At 42.8% G+C, this 23451-nt stretch overlaps 1 protein-coding gene across 14 annotated transcripts in view; it reads left to right on the top strand.

Moving 5' to 3' along the window:
- The window catches only part of nav2a (neuron navigator 2a), a 233087-nt gene that overhangs the window by 201083 nt on the left and 8553 nt on the right, over positions 1-23451 (top strand). For 9 of the 14 annotated variants that reach the window (XM_076885293.1, XM_076885296.1, XM_012924621.3 and 6 more), the window contains 18 exons: positions 4765-4894; positions 6628-6946; positions 7135-7858; positions 9262-9481; positions 11038-11321; positions 12362-12427; positions 13071-13115; positions 13687-13847; positions 13976-14158; positions 16465-16517; positions 18435-18458; positions 18849-18923; positions 20463-20546; positions 20667-20790; positions 20979-21163; positions 22628-22800; positions 22895-23048; positions 23275-23451. The exon at positions 23275-23451 is cut by the window's right edge and continues 10 nt beyond it. In XM_076885293.1, the coding sequence (XP_076741408.1) occupies positions 4765-4894; positions 6628-6946; positions 7135-7858; positions 9262-9481; positions 11038-11321; positions 12362-12427; positions 13071-13115; positions 13687-13847; positions 13976-14158; positions 16465-16517; positions 18435-18458; positions 18849-18923; positions 20463-20546; positions 20667-20790; positions 20979-21163; positions 22628-22800; positions 22895-23048; positions 23275-23451 (3181 nt within the window). Of the gene's footprint in view, positions 1-2602; positions 3172-4764; positions 4895-6627; positions 6947-7134; positions 7859-9261; positions 9482-11037; positions 11322-12361; positions 12428-13070; positions 13116-13686; positions 13848-13975; positions 14159-16464; positions 16518-18434; positions 18459-18848; positions 18924-20462; positions 20547-20666; positions 20791-20978; positions 21164-22627; positions 22801-22894; positions 23049-23274 lie in introns of those variants that run through there. The other 5 variants (XM_012924627.4, XM_012924620.3, XM_012924622.3 and 2 more) reach the window with 5 other exon arrangements.

Here is a 23451-nt window from a genome sequence, read left to right as displayed (position 1 = left end):
TCAGGAAAAGCTCTGGGGACACGAGTGTGTTTCAGGTCTGCAGACCTGAAACAGACAGCATATTTTGTCCCATGATTCCCAAATGTTATCCTTCATTTATCCCAGTTGTATATTTATATAATAGATATACAGCTGATACATGTTAAACAGGAATGGGTTTTTTTGGGGGGGGGTTTTGTTTTTGTTTTTTTACATCAGCAGTTGTATTTACTGCACAGTCTTGCACTGCATGACTAATCGTTAGCTTAGATGGAAACCCAACCAAGAGCATCTGTCGAAAAACTAGAAAAGTGGGAGAAAAACACAAATGGTTCAAGAGTAAGAGAGAAGCCTCTTGAAAATGTTTTATTTCCTTAAAGTGGGTTATCATCTGTCATCTGGGGACTCTTTTAAAGATTTCAAACCAGATGAGTATTAAAAAAAAGGGACAGCTTAGGAAAAATCTGTTTTTATGTTGTAGCCGTCTTTTCTTTCTTTATTTATCCCAGCGATCCCGGGAGCCTGTTTCCTTAACCGATGGTCTACAGGCAGGAGTCACAGCTCTGTGCTTCATTCTAGCATTGAGGTGACAGTAGGTTAGTTTTGAGTGCGGTGTGTGTTTATGCCTGCAGACATGAGGAATTCCAAGTTTGTCACAGTAGTCTTTTAAATTTAGGGGGTTTTTTTGTCGCGTGTGCAGATGCAGCATGGTGGAGTCATGTGCGTGAGTTCAGAGATGCGTGTCACGTGTGTGAAAAGTTTGTTGAGTTTTTACCGTGGATCCGGGTCAGTCTGTCGAATCTAAAGGAGTCTGTGTTTACACATCAAATAGAAAGAGAGAGAGGGAGAAGTCAAAGAGAAGCTAAGTGAAAGAGCGGCAGCCAGAGGGATCTACATGCTTTGATAAATTCTCAGAGTATAGATAGCAAATGTTTTCCCAGGACAGAAGACAATAGGACTAGACACCAAAGAGAGATGGAGAAAAAAATGGAGAGAGCGAGAGAGAGAGACATTCCTCAGTGTGTTGTCCAGTCCAGTCCAGTCCTGTCTTACAGGGACAGCTGTGTCATTTTCATACCACAGGGCTCCTGGGCTCCAGCCCAGAATGTGCCGTTCTCCACTGCCTTCATCTTCACACTGTTCGCACTTAGTCCTCATATCATTTGTTTTGTTTGTTTGTTTTAAGCTTTAAGTGTATTCAAATATATGGTCTTTTTTCAGACTTTCAACTTTTTCTTATACCATAATAATACTTTTTGAAGTACCTCAAACACAGGAAACACTTCCTCCTGGGCTTCAAGGCAATGAGCACCTGCAGGTGTAAATGCTGTTGTGAGGCAGCGTTGGCTTAGAGAAATTGATATCCTTCATGCTGTACCATTTAGTGATAGGAATAAATTGTTTTGCATGGTTATGATGGCACTGATTTGTGTGGAGGTAAAGTCTAGACACTCCTTCTGTCCCGATGCTTCCACAGGACTCACCTGTCAAGTTGTCCATGCTCTTATCTGCGTCGTGCATCAAACCCTGAGGGCTGGAAGTCAGAGAGACCGTCAGTTAAAGCCGCTCCCTCTTCCTCTCCCATCTGTCTGTCTGTATAGTGGGCAGAGCAGCAGTTTGGGGTTATGTGATACAGCTGCAACGTGAGGACCAGTAGTCCCCCCTCAAACACAGGAAATCCCCTTACTTCTGCTTCGCAGCTCTGTTGTGGCCCCACGTCTGTGTGTACATTTCTGCGGCACAGATCCTGTGTGCATGTGCCAGAGTCGGACTGGGCTTTTCAGGAAGGGGGGGTACAGTACAGCAGACCAACCCACCACAGCCTCAAGGGACACACACAAGAAAAGTTAAAACAAACACAACCGCTGCCCTTTTCTCAGGACACTTTTAGACACTTCTATTGGCTGACCCGAGCAGGAGCCCATTTTTTTCATTCATCCTCTTGCCTCCCCCTCTCTGCTTTTCTCTTTAAGGAATTTTGGAGGTTTGACTTCTGAACTCTGACCCCTTCGGGAAAGCAGCAAGTTTTCTAAAGGGACCTGGTTTGAGACGAGGGTTCTCGCTCTCTCTTCATTTAGGTCACTTTCTTTCTTCACTTCTGTCCTGTTTGACTGGTTTGCAGAGTGACACAGTGTAGCTGCATGTCATCCCGATGAATGACAAACTTGCACATACAGTTTAACTGCAAACTCCACTACATGTAAGAGTCACTTTTCCGTTCATTTCCATACCCTATCCCGCTTGCTTCTGTTATATTATGTTAGAGGAAGAAATCTAAAAATCCCGAAATTTTCTACATGACTTGATCCTGTAAAAGGTTAAGAGGAGAAAATATATAATTTTATGATTTGGGTAAACTGGAAGAGTTAGGAGTACATCACATCATCCCCTCAGTGTGATGATCTATTAAATGCCGACCTCATTGGCCTGTGTTTGGCACCGGTTCCCCCCGTCTCTGTCTCCTGTGATTGGCTGTAAAGGGCTCAGTGGTTGTTAACTGGCAGGTTGCTTTGCCAGCGGGAGGCTGTGGGCTGAGCCACGCCGCTTGGCCTGATCTCTAATTAGCACTGGCTTGTCAGCTGGTCAGGGTGGATCTGTCTGGGAAATTGCAGTCTTACAAACACACACACACACACACAGGCATAAGCCATGGCTGGGAAAGACACAAAAAAGCAGCAGCGGGATGCGGATTGTCCTTTAGTTTCAGAGACTTTGTCTGTGATCATGCAGTTTTGACTTTTGTTGCCTCTTGATTTTTGTCAGGTTGAAGTGGCTTATTTAGGGCTTGGGGTGTGTTTCAGTGTGCACTCTTTAGTGGTGCGGCTGCAGCAGTGAAGTGGTTAAAAGTCCCGGGGGAAGCTCATGTTACCAGCAGTAGGGCAGGCCCTTCTCCCCCCCTCCTTACAGGTTTCTCTCTCTGTTAGTCCAGAGAGAGACGAAGAGTGCCCGAGGGGTGAAGCATCAGCGCAACGAGTGACAAAGGAGCTCAATCTAGGAACTTTGCCAGGGCAAGAGAGGGAGCGAGAGACATTGAGGAAGCTCAGAGTGAGAGAGCGACAGACAGAGAGGGAGTGGGACAGATATTTGGCTGCGTGAACTCTCTCAGCGGCATGGAGTCATGAAGCTCTCTGTCCAGCTCGGCATTTTCCCGCAGCGCTCTGCTTCCCACAGCAACCAAGGCACCCTGAGCAGGTAGATACCTATGTGTGTTCTTATTTTTGTGTGCGCGCACAAACGCATAAAAGAAAGTAGAAAGTTTGTCCTTTAGCACAGACAGCTATGATTTGTTGAGAATCTGCAAAGGCCATTGCAGATTTCATATGTTATCTTTATTTCCTTTTTGGGGTTTTTTTTTCTTGCATTGATGTGTGTGGGAATTTCCCCTGTGGCTGTGTGGATGAGCTGAACCGGTTGCGGTCACTCTCAATCTCTCTGCACCTCACAGCTCGTTTGCTTTACGGATGCTTTCAACTCTGAAAGCCAATGGCTCCACTCACTCTGCTTGTGCCGGTGATCCCAGAAGGAAGTTGTGTTTTCCCCTGTCTCTGTTTGTCAGGTTGTTAGCAAGGTTGCTCCAAAAGCAGCAGATGTATTTTGTTTAGAGTCTGCCAAGAAACAGCTGATTAGGTTTCGGTGGCAATCTGAGTCTGGGATTTTTGCCATAGGAAATGCTTTGTTTTTGTTTAGTTTTCTCTTTTTTTTAAAGGCCATAATTATATGTTTTCATGCGGACTTCCAAGTTAGCCACTGAGCAGTAATGTTGTATAAAAATCAAGACTGCAAGATGAATGAGGAATTGGAGCAGTTAGAAAATAAACGATGGGATATTTGAGTTTAGGTTTTTGGTGGTCTTTCAAACACGTACCCTTAATGAGACGAAGCTCTTGTGTTGGTGCTTATGTTCAGACACTATTGTTGATTTGAGGAGTTTTGCTCATTTTGTTAAGGGAAAGCTGCAGAAAAACACAAACTGCTCAAAGAAATCCAAATTCAACCTGTATTGTTTTAAATCATATACAGCACAACCTTCATAGTTTACAAATTCTCTGGTTTTACTTCATTTTAGAAATAGAACATTTTAGGTAATAACAGATTTATCTGACAGACTAACTTATAAAGAGTATTTGTAGATGAAACGTACAATATACTGAGACAAGCATGTGTCCTCGATGAGTCTTAAAAATGCAAGTGACAGCTTGACAAGAGTTGTGCGCGTGTGTGTTCTGATGCCAACCCTGTACCGGCCATCACCATTTGCCCCCCCCCGGTCCTTTCAGAGTGATCTTTGCCAACTGGCTGGGTTTCCTGTCCCCCACAGATTCTAAGCAACACACACACACACACACACACGCATATTTACAAATATCCTGTTCAGATGGGTCTGTTTGAACAGTTCAGACACACACAAGCACACCATGATGTCACCCCTCCATTGCGCCTTTGTTCGTGTGATAGACAACCCCATTCAGCCTGTTTGTGTGTGTGTACCCACACTGAATTCAGTTCAATTTCAATGAATATAAATCACGAGGCAGCTCTGAACGTTTATTTCAGTTTAGCAGTGCTCAAAGTTCTGTGCGTCTGTGCCTGAAAAGAAATATGGAAATGGGGGAAAGGGAACAGAATAATTACTTTTAGGTAGTGCAGTGTTGTATTCATAGGATAAGAAGCATCACAATTCAGTCTGGTGTCTCCAAGCTCTGCTGTCTTCCTTTTTGTCTTCACTCTGGAAGAAGCACTATTTAAAATGAGTGTTTCCTCCTGTACTGGTGTGTGTGTGTCTAGTTGGGACGACAGCAGCTCTGTGAGCAGTGGCATCAGCGACAACATCGACACAGATGACATCAACACCAGCTCCTCCATCTCCTCATACGCCAACACCCCCGCAGCACAGCGCAAGGGCCTCAGTACACAGGTGAGACTACACACTCAAGAACACTGCAGTCTTTTTAAGAGTGTTTAGAGCTTCTCGTCAAAGATGATCATTTTTGTTTTATCATTATTTTTGATTTATTTCGCCAAAATAGAGCAGGCATTTTCTTTGTGCCCACATGAAAACTCAAGGGTACCAGTCAAGAAAAATGTTAGCTGTTGTTATTTAGGACATAACAGTGTTTTCTGATTATGGTTGTGTAAGAGGTCCACCATCCGGGCACCTCACACCAACCTGTTTCATGACATTTTAATTTGACAGCTGAAAATATGGGGTGCTTGATAAAACCACAGTCTTTATTTGAAAATAGAAATAATAAATCTTTATTGTTGTTGCTGCACACATGTCTGCAAGTCTTAACAAACCTGTAATCTATAGCCTAACCTTCTGTCTTGACGCTAGTTATAAATATGAAACCATCTGTATCTGAGGTTGGAAACATTCTGCTGTAGTTGCATGCCTGCTTTGAGTTTAACAACTTTCTGAAGCCTTTGTTTCCATCTGTGGCTCCAGATCTTTGTTGCTTTGTGGATTCAAAATGACAGCAAGGCATTAATGTTTTTTTTTAATTTAGAAACTGTCTGATGGCCAATGGACATACAGGCCTCTTTGTACACTCTATAAAAACATACTCAGTCTCCCACCTGAGTTGAAATGATCTGCCTTCAAAATGAACTTTGCTTCTTTCTTGTGTTCTTTAATCTTCAGGTGCAGTGGAGACGTGCCTGTCCGTTTAGTTTGGCATTTGCAGGGAGTGTATGTAACTCTCTGGGCCAAAATTAACATATTCTATCTTTTAAAATGTGAGCCAGATGAAAATTTGTGAAGGGCCTCATATGGCCTGGATTTTTATTTTTTATTTTGATTGATTTGAATGAGCGTCTGTCTGCTCTACTTCAATTTTTTTTTCTAACTGTGTCTGTCCCAGCATTCCTCGGCACATCTCTGAACTCTCAAAGCTAAAGCTGGTGTTGACACTAGCTTTAAACCATTAAATAGTGATTTTGAGCCACTAAAGGCTCAGGAAGTTGAGAGGTGAAATGAGAATATTAACAGCTGACTCACATGTTTATGTCACACACACACACATTGTGTTGTGGCTGACGCGTGTCTGTTATTGCTTCAGAGGCAGAGGTGGAGAAGAAAAACAAAGGTGTGCACAAAGACGTCTTTCTCTTAGTGCAGCAGCCAGATTCATTAAGTGTGTGTCATCTGTCCTCGTGGAATCCTATATTGGCTGGATTTTTTTTAAGGTCTGTGAGCAGAGCTGCGTTTTTGTACCGTTGTCTGGAAAGCTGCAGAATCTACTTAAAAGCTGCTGTCATCTTTCCTGTAGCTGAAATCTACTAATTTACAAATTAAGGCTGAGCTGTAACAGCAAATTGAAAATGGTAAAGCTTAAACAGTCAGCATGATTTCAATGATCACCTATCGGAGTTTTAAAAGGCTTGCATCTTGCTTCAGAAAATTTTGAAATGAAGTAGCTTCCTCAAAAACATGAACTGCTTGACAAAGCAAAGGTAAAAAAGTGTATAAGCTGTTAGTGCTCGAGATGCTTAAGCCCAGATGTTCTCAGACAGCTGCACAGGTGGTGATGACGGCATAAATGCTGGTAGCTTTAACCAGTATGATGGCTTTGGTCATAAAAGGGGGCTTTTTAGAGCCACATTCTCTACTACTGCAGTAAATCTGACTATCTTTGTATGTCTTCCCAGCCTGTAACGGATGCAGAGAAGCACTCAGCCTCAACACCGGCACACCAGACTTGGTCTGGAGACGAGGTCAAGAGGTCAGACGGACGTTCAGACAGCGGGGTTAGGATGGAAACAGGTTCCAGGTGGAGTCGTCGGAACCCCTCCGACATTTCTGATGAGTCAGACAAGGGTGGCTCAGGAAGAAAGACTCCCTCCGTGTCCCACACTGGCTCTTGGAGGAGAGGCATGAGCACTCAGGTGGGGGTGACGTCACCCCGGACTAAAAGCACTAGTAGCACAGGCTCCACTGGTTCAGTGAGCCACAAGACCCACAGTTCAGGTAACATGATCATCCAGCACTGATAATAAAAAAATGATCATTAAAGTCAAGTGTGACGAATAAACTTTTAGACATAAGGACAATTTGTCACATTTTATAGATGCAGGTGTCACTGTATTGAGAAAAATGAGATGTCAAGTCAGAGTTTGAAAGCCTGTGTTTCTGATGTCTCATTCTGTGTTCTGCAGGTAAGACAGATGATGTTAAGGTGTCAGAAAAAGGACGTCTCTCTCCTCGTTCCAACGGCCTTCATCGCTCACCCTCGGATGCTGGGCGCAGCAGTGGTGATGAGGCCAAAAAACAGACGATCCCCACCAGCCGCACACCGACAACACACACACTCACAAACACCGTCTCCGAGCCCCACACACAGACGCACGCACTGACCTCACGCACCCCAACCAGCACCTTTGGCTTCAAGAAGCAAGGCCATGGGATGGTAACAATGGTTACCGCCAGTGGTGCCACCATCACCAGCGGCTCGGCTACACTGGGGAAGATGCCTAAATCTGGGGCGCGCTCACTGTCCGGAGGGTTGAAGGCTGGCGGGCAGGATGGAGGCACAGTGTTAGGACACCATGATGATGGTTTCCTCCCGATGAGCGCCCGCTCCACCCTGCAGTACCGTAGCCTGCCGAGACCCAGCCGCTCTGGAGCAGCCGCCCGCAATGGGAACCGCTCCTCCACCAGCAGCATTGAAGCCGCTGTGCTTTCTGTCACCTCTCATGGGAAAAACTCAATCAGCATAGCCAAGGCCAACGGCTCAGCAAGCCTGCTGGCCAATCAGACAGATCGGGAAAAAGGTGTCTCTGAGATTGACAACCTCAGGAGTGGGGTCGCGATGCAGAGCGGAGGAGCAGCAACTGTTCCTCTGACAGGAAGACAGCAGGTTTCTTCACCTACATTACGCAGGTGAACACACACACTTAGAAACCATCGTTTTGTATGCTGAGTAATCCTGCAGACTCACTGACAGCTAAGTGATGAGCCACCCTCTGTGGGGGCCCTCTTGTATGGGCTTGACTTCACCCGCATGCAGTACACACACACACTGAAGACCATTTTAAAGGCAGTAATCATGCACTCACAGCAAATGATAAGTAGTGGTGAGTAAGGAACACATGTGTAGACTTGTTACAGTCTTTGAGAGGTTAAATCAGGCCATTGTGAATCAGACCTTGAGCTCGGCTGATCAGCTGCCAAGCCTCAGCCTTGGTGGTGTGGGGTGTAGGGTGTGGCACAGGGTAATGGAAGCTGAGTCTTACCTCAGCTCTCTGCCCTCATTAATGTGAGGGAGTGATAACTCTTCAAAGAGACTGTGCTGCTATTATCGCCTACCACGGCTCCAGTCACCGCTGCCTGCCATTTAAATCTAACCACAGATTAGCATAGAAAGAGGAGAGAGTTGTGTGTGTGCTGGCCTTGTCTCAGATTCACTGACTCTATACTGGCTACAGTTTTGCTACTGTCCTCTTTGTTACAGAGTTGAAATGAATACAGTTGAATTGTTGGCAAAACAAAAGCACTTTTAAATCACTTTGGTGCTCCATTTAACACTTTAATCCTGCCACAGCTCCAAACTAGGCTGTCCAGGTAATCTAAGTTTTAGTTTTCAGCTTTCAGTGATTATAAAACTAAGGTATTGATGAAAGAAAAAACAACAACAACAACAAAAGTTGTTCTGTCATATTTTAGACGTTTTATCTTCTATCATAAATATGGTGCTCTGAAGTACAACACAGCCTTTTGTCCTTACCTGTAAGATCAAACTGACTTCTTTTCTAGCTTTGGCAGCTTTAGTTCAGTGTATTGATTTATTCATATGTTTATTAAGGTTTTTATTTTTAAATTCAGCGAATGCCCGATGCTTCCAGAGTAAATTTCAGAGTAATAACATGAAATGATGATCATCATCTCAACACAAACGTAATAGAATGATGGTACTCTCTAAACATTTTACTCCTTTTTCTATTTTCTATTAATATTAATATGCTACTTTTTTAAATTGGTTTTGCTAGAAGTTTCCTCCTGTTAAAAGGGAGTTTTTCCTTCCCACTCTCACCAAGTACTTGCTCATAGGGGCTTGTATAATTGTTAGTTTTTTTCTGTATTATTGTAGGCTCTCTATCTCACAATATAGAGCACCTTTGGGCGATTATGGTTTGGTGCTGTATACAAAAATCGAAATGGAATTATTTATGCGATGATATACTACAGTGTTAATTGTGAATTTGCTGATTACAAATACAAGATTGCACACTTTCTGCTCTACTACAAGCACTTTAGCTTTTCTGCCTCTTCCGCATTTACCACAGATTATTTGGTGGAAAGCCCAGTAAACAGGCGCCAGTGACCACAGCTGAAAGCATGAAGAACTCTACTGTTATCTCCAACCCCCATGCTACCATGAATCATGTGGCTACAGTGCTGGAGTCTCCCGATGGAGGACTAAGTTGCTTGGACAACGAAACCAGCAGTCACCTGTTTGGAGGCCGGGCACTTGGATCGGGGACAGGCACGCTGGGCAGTGAGCAGGTGAGCAGGACGTAAATAATGGAGAGACTGGATTAGAATATCAGTCAAATAAAAAATATTACATCTATCAAGAAGATTCTTTATTCTCTACAGAAAGAATTTCATTTATACACTATAGGTGCTATCAGTCTTTTAAACTTTTGAAATTGCTGAACTAGACTGGATATTAGTTGATTTTAGTAGATGTCGATTTTGGATCTGTCAAGGGAACAGCTACTTATTCATTAGCTGTACTTTTACATGTAGCTGTACAGTTCTCCAACTGCTCACCACCTGTTAGTTACCATAAAAAGAGCCAAAGTATCTACTTGGTTTGTTTTGTGGTTTAAAAGCAGCTATACAAAAATAAGAAACATGTTTGCAGCATGACAAGAAGGTATTAATTAATGAATTCATGGAGTACAAAGGATGAATTGAAAGAGTTCCCAACTTTATTTATTAGGCCTTTGAGAAGTACCATCTGGTTTTGAAGGCAGTTCCAAAGTCAGAAGACGTGCCTATTCCTCCGTGGTTGGTCAGGGATTACATGAACTAAAGTTAAACGGGTTGCCATGAAATTTGGCACAGACATCCATCTGGTCTTTAGAGTTAATGCTACAGCGACTGCACGTGTTAGCTTTGCGATTTCTGGTCGACATCCAAACAAGAAGGTCAGGTTCGGCTTTTAGATTCAAAATGGTTATGCGCCTCTGAGCTCAGCAATGATCCAGATGTGTGTTAAGCACGTGAGATATGTTTGTAGAACTACTACAAGGCTTTGGGAGGGACACGGAGATAATTTCTGTTCTCACCTTACTAATTCCACAAATGTGGTAATTTCCTCGAACTGCTGTTAGGTGTGTTCAGTTGAAGTAGAACCTGGCAGTGTGTGTACTTGTTGGATTGACTGTAGGCTACATATTGCAGCACAGCACAAATGTGTGAGCATGCTGGATCATGAACTTTCCATCATGTTCACACATGATTCATTAGGCTTAACCAGATTAGTTATGAATCATGAAGTGTCACACTTTGTCATCTTTTACAAAGTAGCAGTCGTGTCTTTTTAAACAGTGGGCACGAAGATATCCAAATACTCAGTTATCCTAATGAATATACATCCTCTGAGAAAACTAGAACATCTTGTATACTTGTGAGGGTGCATGTTTAAAAATATGTCTGTTTGCTTTTATAATAGGGTTAGCATTGTCCTGGGCCAAAACAGGCCACTCAGTAAAAACACGGCTAACACAGTCGATCTTTTGGCAGTTAAAGAGCCAAATGCTAGTTTGTAGGGATAAAATATAGACCTAGAAGAAGGTCAATATCAATATATTTTTCCCTCATCAGCTCAGGGTTAACTAAGGTTAACCCATTAGGCCAGAAACATGTCTCCCAATATGATAATCTTACTCTGTGACTGCGAGATGTGTAAATCAGCAAGTTTAATTGGACTGTGTCAGTGCTCTATCTTATTGCTGCACATCACAAAATAATCACTTCAAAATATAGGCAGATTTTTTTTATTTATTTATTTATTTTTTTTTATGTTAAATCTAATTTTTGATCATCCTCAGGCCTCCAGCCCTGGCTCTGTGTACTCCTCCACTGGACCCTCCAACAGCCTGACGTGGGGAACCACCCTGAGCAGCTCCTCTGTGCAGAGCAGGGAGAGCACCCTGGGTGGACACGGTGGAACTGGAAGCGTGGGTTTCCCTTCTGTCAGCAGCATGCACACGAGCAGCGAGTCCATCGACATGAGCCTAGGCAGCGCCGGAGGTGGCGGCCACGGGACCCACAGGGAGGACACGCTGTCCGCTCTGGGTCGCACCGGCAGTGTCAAGACCGGCATGTCTGAAAGGTTAGAACACACATTTCCTACGAATGATCAAACATTGAGCCCTTTAATATTTTACATTCATCAGTTTGATTTTTGCAGAAGATTTCACATTAATGACAGTTCACCTGAGGAGAAAAAAAGTCGGATTGTGTAGAAGTCCTCTTAACTGTTACCTCTGTAAGCACTTTACTAATGTTTATGGTGTTGACTAGTTTTGAGTTGTAATGTTCTTTTGGTACATTATGTTAAAAAAAGACAGTAAAGCAGGTTAGTTATCTCATGACCTTGCAGTGTGCCTCAGTTTCTCAGTCAGATCAGTGCCTCATTATAACATTGTGTTTCTAAAAGCTAAGATAGCAACAGCTAAAAAGAGTTGTTAGTTAAAAGGACAAATAAGACAGTAATTGTAGTAAAATAATACAATCCAGCTGAATCCAGCTATTAATGAATGACCACTGTAGCTGCAAACAGCAGTTGAAGGGTAATAAGAAATGCATGCCTCATGTAAAATGGTCATGGCCTAATGAAGCAAATAAAAAGCTCCTTACATATGAAAGCGTAGGTTAAGTAAAAAATGGTTTGTATAATGCTTAATTCTAGTGAGCACTTGAAGTCTTTTATTCTAAGATCTATTGTGTCCAACATTCTGTTGACTTGACATCAGCTACCTTTTAAAGAACTCAGAATCAAAATGATGTATAAAGCATCCACCATGGTGAGTTGTCACTTCTTGTTTGTCATTCTGTCTGCACTCCAGCAGAAACATAATCCCGTGGCGCCCTCAGCTGATTATACAGTAATTGTGGTCATTGTAGCAGATTCCATCCTGACAGGTTGACTTTGTAATGTGACAGGAATGACATAGAGGAAACTTAATAGCATCTGAAGTTCAAGCTTTAAGGAGGTGACATCACCCTCGCTGAGTTTTCTTATTAGCTTCGCTGGTGAAGCGTCATGGACTTGATCTGTTCTTAAACATTTCTTCATTTGCGTTATTTTCTAAAAACTTTCTTTCTCTGTGTCTGTTGTGCGTTTTTTTTCCCCTTCCTGTCTTCCATCAGTCCCCTCTCCTCCCCCTCTGCTAGCCCTATATTCAGCCGAAACACCCTACCTCGGAGGCAGGACAGGTAAAATGTACCTGTATGCAAGTGCTAGGCTTCTGGTGAAACAGCTGTGGATTTACCTACTAAACCACCACCTGCTGTCACACAGAGAGCACCACCAATAACCTCAGAGAGTCCCTCTGTGCGGTAGTTAGTTAGTATTTTGTGGTTTTAGTTTGAAATGTGTCGCTCTGTGTGGTGGTTTGTGTGGATATTGTTTTTATGACCTTTTTTTTAAGCTACTGTGTGAATGGTTGTGTGTCAGAGTGCATTTGTGAGGGTGTCTGTGTGGATGTTGGCAGCTTCAGCGTTTTTGTTTGGCGGACAGCTTCTAGTCTGTTATGACTGTTCACTTATCGCCACCTTGTGGTAGAGTACAGAGATGCCAGCATGAGCTTAGGTTGTGTTTGAGTTTTCACTGCAAAAATATCAATCTCAGATCATTATTTTTATTTATCTTTCTGAGTCTTTAAACTCTTTTCCACAGAAAAACTGAAAAATTGTGTCCAAAAAAATTTAAAAAAAGATGACTCAACATGTAAAGATGGATGTTTTTTGCAGTCTAGAAATAATATAATTTGGTAGTTGTTGAGAGATGCAGCCACACATGTTTCCTTGCCTCCTTGCTTCCTTTGTTTTCCTCTTCTGAAGTGTTTCTCTCCCACAGCGGACCACACTGTGGTAGAAACACTCTGCCTAAGAAGGGACTCAGGTACTGAATTCACTCCCCCGCTGGTCATGTTGCACTTTTGCACACTGGTTCACTAAATTGTCCTCCGCCTTTCTTTTTGTTGTTCTGCGTCCACATTCAGTCTTCGAGGCTTGTTGTCACGCTTTCAGGAATGCTTTTCTTTTTAATTTAGCACTTGGCACATTTGTTGTTGTGTTGTGCTTCTGTGCAGAGGCATGTCGCGTTGTCCCCCGTACAGATCTGTCACTGTGCTTCGATGCAGCACACTTGATTGTGGGCCTCAGATTTTCTTTGGCTTCTGCTCTGCTTTTTTTTTTTTTTCCTGCTAGTTTATGTTTCTCACAGCTGGAAGTCGGTCAGTGTTGGCACATTGTTGTCTTAAATTGTTTCAGCATCTGATTCATCTGTCGCTAAATCCAAGCCATTAATCAGTTTGCTTCAGCAAAAAAAAAGAAAGAAATCATCTCACTGATTGTGACGTATCTGGGGAAAAAAATCCAAATCGAGATCAACTCATCCGTAAAAACGGAGACCTGTTCTGCTCTGTGTCCTCACTTCTGGTTTGACCTTTTTTGTCTTTGATGTCCTGTAGGTATGGTCCCTCACCACAGCTGCGAGGCCACGAGGAGGCCCGTGATTGGCTGCGCTCCCACTCCACCAGTGGCCTACAGGACTCGGCCAGCAATTCTCCGTTCTCTCCCGGCTCCAGCCTCACCTCCCCCTCTGGAACACGCTTCAACTTTGGACAACTCGGTATGTCTCCACATCTGACAATGTTACCTTAGTCCTTTGTCACAATTTTATAACATTTTATAAACATATGAGTAACAAAGAAATGTAATGCTTGCCAACTTTTACATTGCCGTATATCATTTTCACAGCATCAAGCCCGACCTCATCAGCTCAGATTAACCTTGGTGGTCTGCGCAACAACAGCCTGACCAATCAGGATGCCCCTATCGACCCTTGCTGTGACAACCGTCTGAGAAACTCCTGCATGTCGCTTGACGAGAAGACACGCACCATGAGCAGATCGGGATCCTTCAGGGATGGCTTCGAAGAAGGTAGGAGGAGACGGGAAAAAGCTGGATGTGGTGGTTTGGTGAATATTCGGTGGCTCCGTGTGAGTCCTGGCCACGTTTTCCTCAGATGTTTGGTGAAATCTGTAATTAGGTGTAATCCTTTTCTAAGAACTGCATGCCCCCCCATCCCTCTGTGACTGTGAAGCCTCAGCTTCCTTATTTCACGTCCTCATGCCAAAAGAATTATTATTCCATTTGTTTAGAGAACATTAGGGCAGATTACAACCCCTCCTCAAAGAAAAGCCCTTTATCCCCCTTAGAAATCCATAATCAGCTTTAGTGTGGCTTTGTTTTTTTCATAAGCTTGTTTATTGGGAAAAGTACCCACCAGTGCTTTTCCCACCAGCGGGCAGACTCCCCACTCAGGAGAGGTTTCTCTGCTGGAGCCATCCCAATCCTCTGAGCCATAGAAACAGCACTTTGATTTAGAGGAGGGGGGGAAGAGAAGAAGGGAGAGTGAAGGAAGCACAGTATTTTGTTCTCTCAATGGGGAAAAACCCAGCATTCAGTGATGTTAAAACAGTAGTTTGCTGTGAACTTGGATTTCAGTAAACCATAATAAACACATAACCTATTATAATGCAGCTGAAAGACATGCTAGGAGGTAAAGTGAAACATTTTATAGTTTAAAAAAAGTGCAGAAATTTATACTCCTCTCAAATTTGTCACAGTCATCCTGGTTGGTTTTAGGTTATAGGATGCTGACGTAAAACTTGAAAGCACAGATGATCATCACAGGCGGGTTTCACACCCAAAACTGTAAAGGAATACAAAGGCATGTGTGTCCTCCACAGTGAAGGCGGTGTGTAAATATAGAGGACAAAGCCATGAGCAAAGACATCAAATCTGGTAACACGTTTTGTGAAACAGCTGATTGTATGTGTTCTTCTAAATTCCACATTGAAACCTTTTTTCTTTTTTTTTTTTAAATATCAAACTCTGATAAACATCTTTTGTCAGCCATACCAGACATGTTCATGATTTCACCTTTTGCCATCCGTTATCTTCCTCCAGAACACTGTTACATTTCTAAGCAAACACATGTTTGAGGCTTTCTTTTGCTAAGAGACTAAGGTCACCGGTTAGTCGTGTCCTCTCTCGTGTACACAGTTTCAAAGCTGCCTTAATTTTGAAAGTCACGCACACCTGATTGTTTTTTGGTTTTTTTTTTTTGGTTTTTTTTAAGAGTTTGGTGGAATGTGCACGCACAGTTACTTCGCTGCAAACTTATTATTAAGACACCGCCATTCCCGATAGCATATCTGCCTCAGTTCTTTCCAGCTCTACGAGTCTGTCCTCTCTTTTACTAGTGGAGATAATGACAGGGTTCACAGTGAGGTGTGAGGGATATGTGGTGACATTCAAGATTACTCAGACATAACTTTCTCCATCTCACACACTCTTGCTGTGTGTTTGTGTGTTGGTTTGCAGTGTGCAGGCCTGTGAGGATAAGAGTGTGTGTGTGTGTACATGTGCGTATTACCCAAGTGTAGAGTTACCCGACTGTTCTTTGAGTGACAGGACAAAAGTCACATTATACTCAAAACACTTTGTCGGACCTGTCCTTTTTTTAAGAGCGACACCATTATACAGTTTCACTCCATCCCCTCCACCCAAAAGCCTCCCCATTTTATCATTGTATGTTCTGATCCTCTTCCTGCATCTGCAGGCTAAAAGAGACTTACTGGGAATTTGCACTCATAAAACCTTCAGCGCTACCGGCGTCCTTAATCAAACAACTTCTGTGAAGAATAATGGATATTAGTAGTTAGAAAAAGATGTAAACTAATAATGATGATCTAAAACTAAAGTGCAGTTCACCTTTTCATGTGGCTTCCAGCACATGATTCTGTCTAGACCAAATCAAGATAAAAGTGAGTCACATCTCATACTTACAAGGCTATTTATGAACTAATAAATCAGCTGGGATCGGCACAACCTCTCGGTGCGGTTGATGACATCACACTGCTGATCCTTTCTGATCTGCTCACAGCCAGGAAACAGTGCTGGTGTTGTTTCCCTGCCTCTGATGTGTTATTACCAGTTGAGTCATTAGTTGCGCCACAGTCTGACTGCTGCATGTAGGAGTTCTTTATCTCGGCAGTCATTATGTCATTTATGAGGAGGTGGGCAGGAGCTGGGAAGACTGGGAGGAACCGTGCTGGGTGGGCAGTGTTGGAAAAGAGTGGGTGGTTAGTGAGGGGAGTGTGGGAGGTCTGCTGATAATGAAGGTGCTTGTGTCTACAGATGTAATTTCTAATCACTGCTTTCACATTTTGTCTTTTCAGTTCACGGATCATCTCTGTCTCTGGTCTCCAGCACTTCTTCCATTTACTCCACGGTGAGTTCAGAAACTGCCAAGTTAAACAGAGTTAGTCATATATGACTGAGGTTCTGAATAAAAACTACATTTTTAAAGTGATGCAAAAGAGAAGCAGTGCATTTTTTCTGGATACATTATTTTTGGGTAAATAAAGAATAAGAAAAACATTTCAATATAACTGCTACTGAAAAAGCGTGCACTTTTGTGATGGTATCTAAAAGGCAAAATCTCATTTAAGGCAGTCTTTGCAAAGCAGCAGGTATTGTGGTATTGCAGCAGCACCACAATTCACATGGAAACTGGAGAAACCAGTTTGTTCTTTTGTCAGCGCAGTTATGATATACTGACTACATGAATTGGTGAATTTACCCCCTAATCCGCGCAGATATGTAACTCAAAGATCCTGTGAGAAATTGGCTGTTTGAAGTCACACGGGACAGCCCACGAGTATGCACTGTAGCCAGTCAGAGGTTTGTGCTTCACAGTGTGGCTCCTCCTCCCTGTGTGAGTTTCCTCACCTGGGCAGGTGTAGCAGAGAAACTCTCAGACACTGGCTGGTTCTTTTTGAGATAAAGAGTCGCAGGTTCAAAATCACAGAGGGGAAGAGACTGGAAGCAAAATGATGGCAACTTTATCCTTGACAGGCGCTGTCGCATCGTGGCAACTAACGGTAGGGATGAGACGGAGCAGGGCCGTAGGGTGCAGAAAGTCTTTGTTGTTTTTCTTGTGGTCTGAGTGTTGAATACAGCTGTTAACTATCTGATTATGTGGAACTCTTTTTTTTTTTTTCTGAGTGTAGATTGCGAGGTAATGGTGCTTGATTGATTTCAGAGATTCATTTGCAGTTTAGTTTAAAGGTCTCCAGGTTAGAAATCACACTGATATGAAATTTCTTTTATCCTATTTATTGCTTGTCCTTAAAAGCACACAAACATTTTGCCTAACTAAATTATATTCACATTTGAAGAGCTTATGTGTCACCACAGAGAAAATACATGATATGTTTTGTCTGCGTTTCCAAGACAGACTGCTGTTTGTGTATCTAGGATAAGCCTTTCGTGTGTGTGCGTGTGTGTGTTAGTGTTTGCATGCAATTGACAGCTCCGTTTGCGTATGTGGACAGATGCCACGTGCCACAACACAGATGTGCTCACACACCTCTGTGCACAGATTAGATGATAAAAGCTGTTGCGTGCTGCTGCTCCGATCAGGAGCTCGAAAGCGGACAGATGGAAAAATCGTGGCTTATCAGCTCTCCTGCTCAAGTTCAGGAGCTATGCTGAAAGACTGTTGATCACACTGCAAATCACACTGCAAAGTTCTATAAATGTAATTTCGTATTTAAAAGCTTCATATTAAATCTTATATCTAATCTTCATCAGAAGATGCAAAATTCATGGAAAACTGAGGCATTTGCTACGTCGCTGTCATTGGTTGGAAATGGCGTAAGACGGCTTCATAGTCGTATTAAATTTTAGCCTCAGGGAGGCCAGTTTTGATCCAACAATACACTGACCTCTTGCTAAGAAAGATCTTTCCGTTGCAGTGTGTTTACACATAAATGTGGGTGTTGCGTGTTTCGCTGTTTTGGTGAACGGCAGCAGGGTGTGTTGTGTTCGTGCGAGCGTTTGTTTTGCATGCTCTCACTCTGTACATATTTGACTACCTGTCTTTTCTTACTATTGTTCCATGTGTAGCCTGTCAAGACAATGAATCTCTCAGTGAAATGCCTTTAGGAGGATTTCTCTACTTTCCAGACATATTACGCCAGACAATATCTTCCACAGTTTATAAAGCTCATATCCATGGAGCTAACAAATCAGACGAGAGTGTGCTCCAACCTCCACTCTGCTCTGCTTTTTAATTAAAGTCTGTCTCAATTCAGTCAGTGGTGCCCTCTAATGGTTTTCTTATCTTCTGGTGTTTGTTTTACAGAATGAGGAAAAGTCTCAGTCGGAGGTAAGCATCAGCCCGCCCACAGCACTTCTCTCCTCTTTAATTTTCCGCACACAGCCACTGGACTTGTTGGAACACGGGGATGTTTTTACAGTTGGATCCAGATACACGTGTAGCTGTATTGTGACTGACCCTGTAACAAGCTCTTGTTCCTGTGAACACCTGCGTGTGCTCTTTTATGCTTTCTGCCATTTCACCGCTGAACCTGAACTTCAATCACAGCTTCAGAGCTTCAATCTGGGAGCCTGACTCTTTTGATGCTGGATGCATTTATGTGCTTAGCGTTACATACATGCTCCATGAAGGCATGCATGTATTTAAATCTATGTGTGTATGCTTTTGTTTTGGCGCCTTTTGATGTCATGGCATTTTTTTTTTCTTGTAAATCCTCAGATTCGCAAGCTTCGGCGGGAGTTGGATGCCTCCCAGGAAAAAGTTTCAGCCTTGACAACACAACTGAGTGCAAATGTAAGGCCTCAAGCACTTAAGAACATGCAAACCCAAACTGTTGAAGAACATCTGTCAAAACTATCAAAGGGGTTAAAAAAACCTTTTTATTATATATAGTATATAGTTTTTATTTTCCAAAGATTAAGCTAAATAAGCCATTATATGTCAAATAATTTCCATATATGCTCATTTCTAACTGCTAATTAGAGAAGTTTTAACAAACATATTGAGCTCTTTAAAATGCCAGCGTTTTCTCAAATTCCTGAACATTTTCCAAATACAGGCAGAAACACTTATTCAGACTGAGGGGATATCTCTTACAGGTATCATTTTACAACTGGTAGAATGATCAGAACATCTCTTTAAGCATCTCTAGACATGATCATTTCTGCCAACCCTGCTCCTGTATTGCACAAGTCCTGCCACGCTCAGCTGGTAATCTTCAGCCTGAGTGGGCGCTTGCTAGTAGTTTCACTGTGGATTAGAGATATGGAAGCAAGGCAGAGGTGTTACATTACAGCAGTGTCAAGTCCCAGCACAATGCCGAGGGTTTGTCCCAGATGTGGAGTAAAGATTTGTTGTCGATGACGCCTGGATACACAAAGTGCACACGAGTGTTGAAAGATAAGCACAGACGGAGCAGACAGGAGCTGGTATTGGGGAGGTGGGCTTTGTTCAAATGTATTTATATGCATGATGAATTATCTGAACACACCTTGAAGCCCTGGAGGCTGCTCTAAAAAGTCACGACTTGAATCACATGTCAGTCAGCACTGTGCTCAACTCTCACACACATTTCTACAGGCGTCCGCGGAACATTTATATTCACAGCCCAGAACATAATAGTGAAGGATGAGCAAGTTCACCCATGTCTAACTGTTTAAATCACCATAATGATCCATGTCACTCAAAAGGAATAGTTCAAGTCTTTTGTTGTAAATTTGTCTCCAGTTTTAATCCTTGGCACTCACATTATTTTTCTTTGACATGTCATGTCTGTGTCTGTATTTCTTTTGAACTGTGAACACATACCCAAGTTACCTCTTTCTCAGAAGGTCGTGTAAAAAAAAAAAAAAAACACCACCTAGAGTTAAACTAGGTCTGACCAATCGTTGACTGTCTGTGGCCTTGAATGAGCCAAGGATCCAAGGATTGTTTTTGGAACAGTTTTGTCATAGTTGTACTCGTAATGTGCCCTCTCCAGAAGATAATATTTTTTCCCAGGACATTATTGGTTAGTATATTATTTGGGTTTGGTTATGTTTTCATTTTGGTGTGAAGATGGATTGACTAACATGTTTGGGCTTTAGCCTCAAGGTTAACGTGTCTCACTTTTTTCCGTTCATCCAAAAAGTAGGCCGTTCATTTTCTTATTGTCTCTGTTTATTAAATCAAGATTGTTTCATACACTTGCAGGATATTATAAAACAGACTTGGGATACAATTCTTTATACACGAACCACTTAGCTCTCTGAAGTTAGCTAAAATTTGTGTATTTGTATATTTGCCATGTTATGTAAGGAGTTGTTAAGATGCAATTTGATTGTTTCTTGTCAGGCTCACCTGGTGGCAGCGTTTGAACAGTCTCTGGGCAACATGACCATAAGGCTGAAGAGTCTCACCTTGACGGCCGAGCAGAAGGTAAAAACAGAAAAGAAAAAAAGAAAAAAATGTTTGGTTTCTGATGTTTGAAAGAAAACTACTGTGCACAAAGTCTCTGTAGATGATTGTTAGGTTGATCATCATGTTTTTTCTGTACAGGACTCCGAGCTGAATGAGTTGAGGAAGACCATCGAGCTTCTGAAAAAGCAGAACGCTGTTGCTCAGGCTGCTATCAATGGAGTCATTAACACACCTGAACTTACACCTAAAGGGGATCGCACAGGTACAGAAAATAACAGTAACGCCTCAGTACAGCAATTTGAATTTGTGCCAATAATATCAGGATTATTAACTGGGAATCATGCAAAGGCACTCTAGTATAGAGGCTCTGTATAGACATGTCTGGGAGAAAGGTCATCATGGGACACATTGTAATGCCATACATCTTTTCCCCATCCTCTGTCTCCCTAGCTGGCAGTAATGGCAGTCCACAGCAGCAGCAGCAGCAGCAACAGAACCAGCAGCCAGATCTGCGCATCAAGAGACAGCACTCCTCCGACAGCGTCAGCAGTGTTGCCAGCGCGACCAGCCACTCGAGTGTGGGCTCCAACATGGATGCTGACGCTAAAAACAAAAAGAAGAACAAAAAGAACTGGGTAAGAAGCCAGCAGTTTAAATAGATTATGTACAAGGAGGTGATTGCACTGTGTGACAACAAGCAGCCATTTTTTAACTTTTTTTTTTTTTTGTCTTGTGTATCTGCATTTTCATATTTGTGTGGGTGACACATCTTTGTGTTTCTCCTCTTTAGCGTTCTTTGACTGGGGAGAAGGTGATTACAAACAGTATTTTCATAGGCTCAGTGTTGTTGAAAAGCAAGTAATGATGGATTTGACTGGTTATTTTAGAGATCAGAAAACATCAGCGTTTTACCTTGATATTTAGCTAAATGTAGTAGTTGTCTTTTGACCTGTAAATTATGTAGTAATGCTTTCTGGATAGAGTGTTGTCCCAATGTTGAGTCATTAGTGTTTTTTTTTATTAGTGATCATACAACAAATATGACACTTAAAAATTTTTTGTTGTTGAAAGACTTTTTTGTGCACCGGAGGACAAGTCAGAGATGATGAAGTACGAAACTTTTCTTCCTCCCTCTCTTCCTCCTGGTTGACTGAAACAATGTGTTTGGCCACCTGTGCTTGTCAATCCAGATGTTGTCAAATGTCAGGAAGAGCAATGTAGCACTTTTAGACATCAGATCCTCTAGAGTTTCCTGCCTTAGGTCACAGTGATAATAAAATACCACTGCTTGGATAGATGAGACCCCACAGGAGCCTCCTCCATGCAGGTGCTGCTCATACAGTGAGTGATGTGTTGAGTGCATGGGGGCAGCGTGTGTTGGAGAGTATATAATGGATCATGAAAGACTCCTCGCTTCATGGTGGCTATGATGTAGAATTAGCTTGCAGCTGCCTGGAAGTCAAATAAAATCTCTAGTCCTGTAGGCATCTCTAGTTTAATCTGTTTGTCCCACCATAACACATTATCACCCCCAAACCCATATGAACATGTGCTGTTTTGTCTCTCTGTCTTCCTGTGCTTCGCTTCATGTGGCAGGTGTATGAGGTAAGAATGGTACGCTATGTGAAATGAAAGGAAAGAAGCCTAACCCCTGCACTTTTTATAGGTTACTAACATCGGCCCTCTTCTTCCTTTCCTGCACTTTGCTGTCACTGTAGTGCCTTTCTTCTCCTTTCTAACACTACTTCTCCCTGAAAGCTGCTCTCATGACGCTTGAGCTGGCTCTTTAAGGAAAAATTCACCTGAAAATGTCAGAAGAACCATAATGCTTGTGGTTCTTGTAGGAGATTGCCAAAACACCTTAAATAAATTACTAACATGAAGAAGAAGAAAACAAATATGTTTACATAAGAGTGTAAACATAACACATTACACTGTGTTTGGGGCTGTAGCTCTGAGTCAGTCATAAGACAGTTTCCCCCTATTTCTTCTCCCTGTGACTCACTTGCAGTTTTCCCACTACTTCCCCTCTCAACAGCTTTTCTAATAACCTCACCTGTTCATCGCCTTGCTTTCTTTCTTCTTTTTGTTTCCTGCAGTTGCGAAGTTCCTTCAAACAAGCATTCAGCAAGAAGAAATCTCCGAAGTCGGCCTCCTCTCACTCTGACATCGAGGAGATGACGGACTCTTCATTGCCATCCTCTCCCAAGCTGCCTCACAATGGCACCTCGGCCACAGGCCACATGCTCAGGAACACGCACTCCAACACACTGTGTGTACTAGCTCAACATCTGCATGTGACAAAAAACTGCTCAAATTGCACTATGTTAATGCTTCAAACTGCATTGCCTTGTGTGCGCATACAGATTGTCGGAGTGTTTGGACAGCGAGGCTGAGACGGTGATGCAGCTGCGCAGTGAGCTCAGAGAGAAGGAGATGAAACTAACTGACATCCGCCTGGAGGCTCTTAGCTCTGCACATCAGCTTGATCAACTCCGCGAGGCCATGAACCGCATGCAGGTCTGCAAATTTCAGACTGAGCTTACTGAGTATGCTTCACATTGAGATGGATGTAAACATTGAATGTCTGATTGCATATAATTGTTGCTGTACTCATGTGACTAAAGCGTTATTGATTTCTAATGTTTAGTTTAATGCATTTTTAATGCTAACAGTTTAATTGACATGAGGGAAGGGTGAATACATACATGTACATAAAAGATTATTTTCGGATGTTTATCTGCAGGTGGAGATTGAGAAGCTCAAGGCGGAGAATGACCGTCTGAAGCTGGAGAACCAGGGCAGCAGGACGGGCTCCCAGGCCTCCATCTCATCTTCTCCTCCCCCTCATACACACGGCCACACCCCAGGGCCTGCACCAGGGCTCTCCCAACATGGCCTCAACCTCACGGCCAGTGAGTCC

The sequence above is a fragment of the Maylandia zebra genome, linkage group LG1, assembly GCF_041146795.1.
Source record: "Maylandia zebra isolate NMK-2024a linkage group LG1, Mzebra_GT3a, whole genome shotgun sequence".
NCBI classification, from domain to species: Eukaryota; Metazoa; Chordata; class Actinopteri; order Cichliformes; family Cichlidae; genus Maylandia; species Maylandia zebra.
This window is presented reverse-complemented; position numbering and strand designations above follow the sequence as displayed.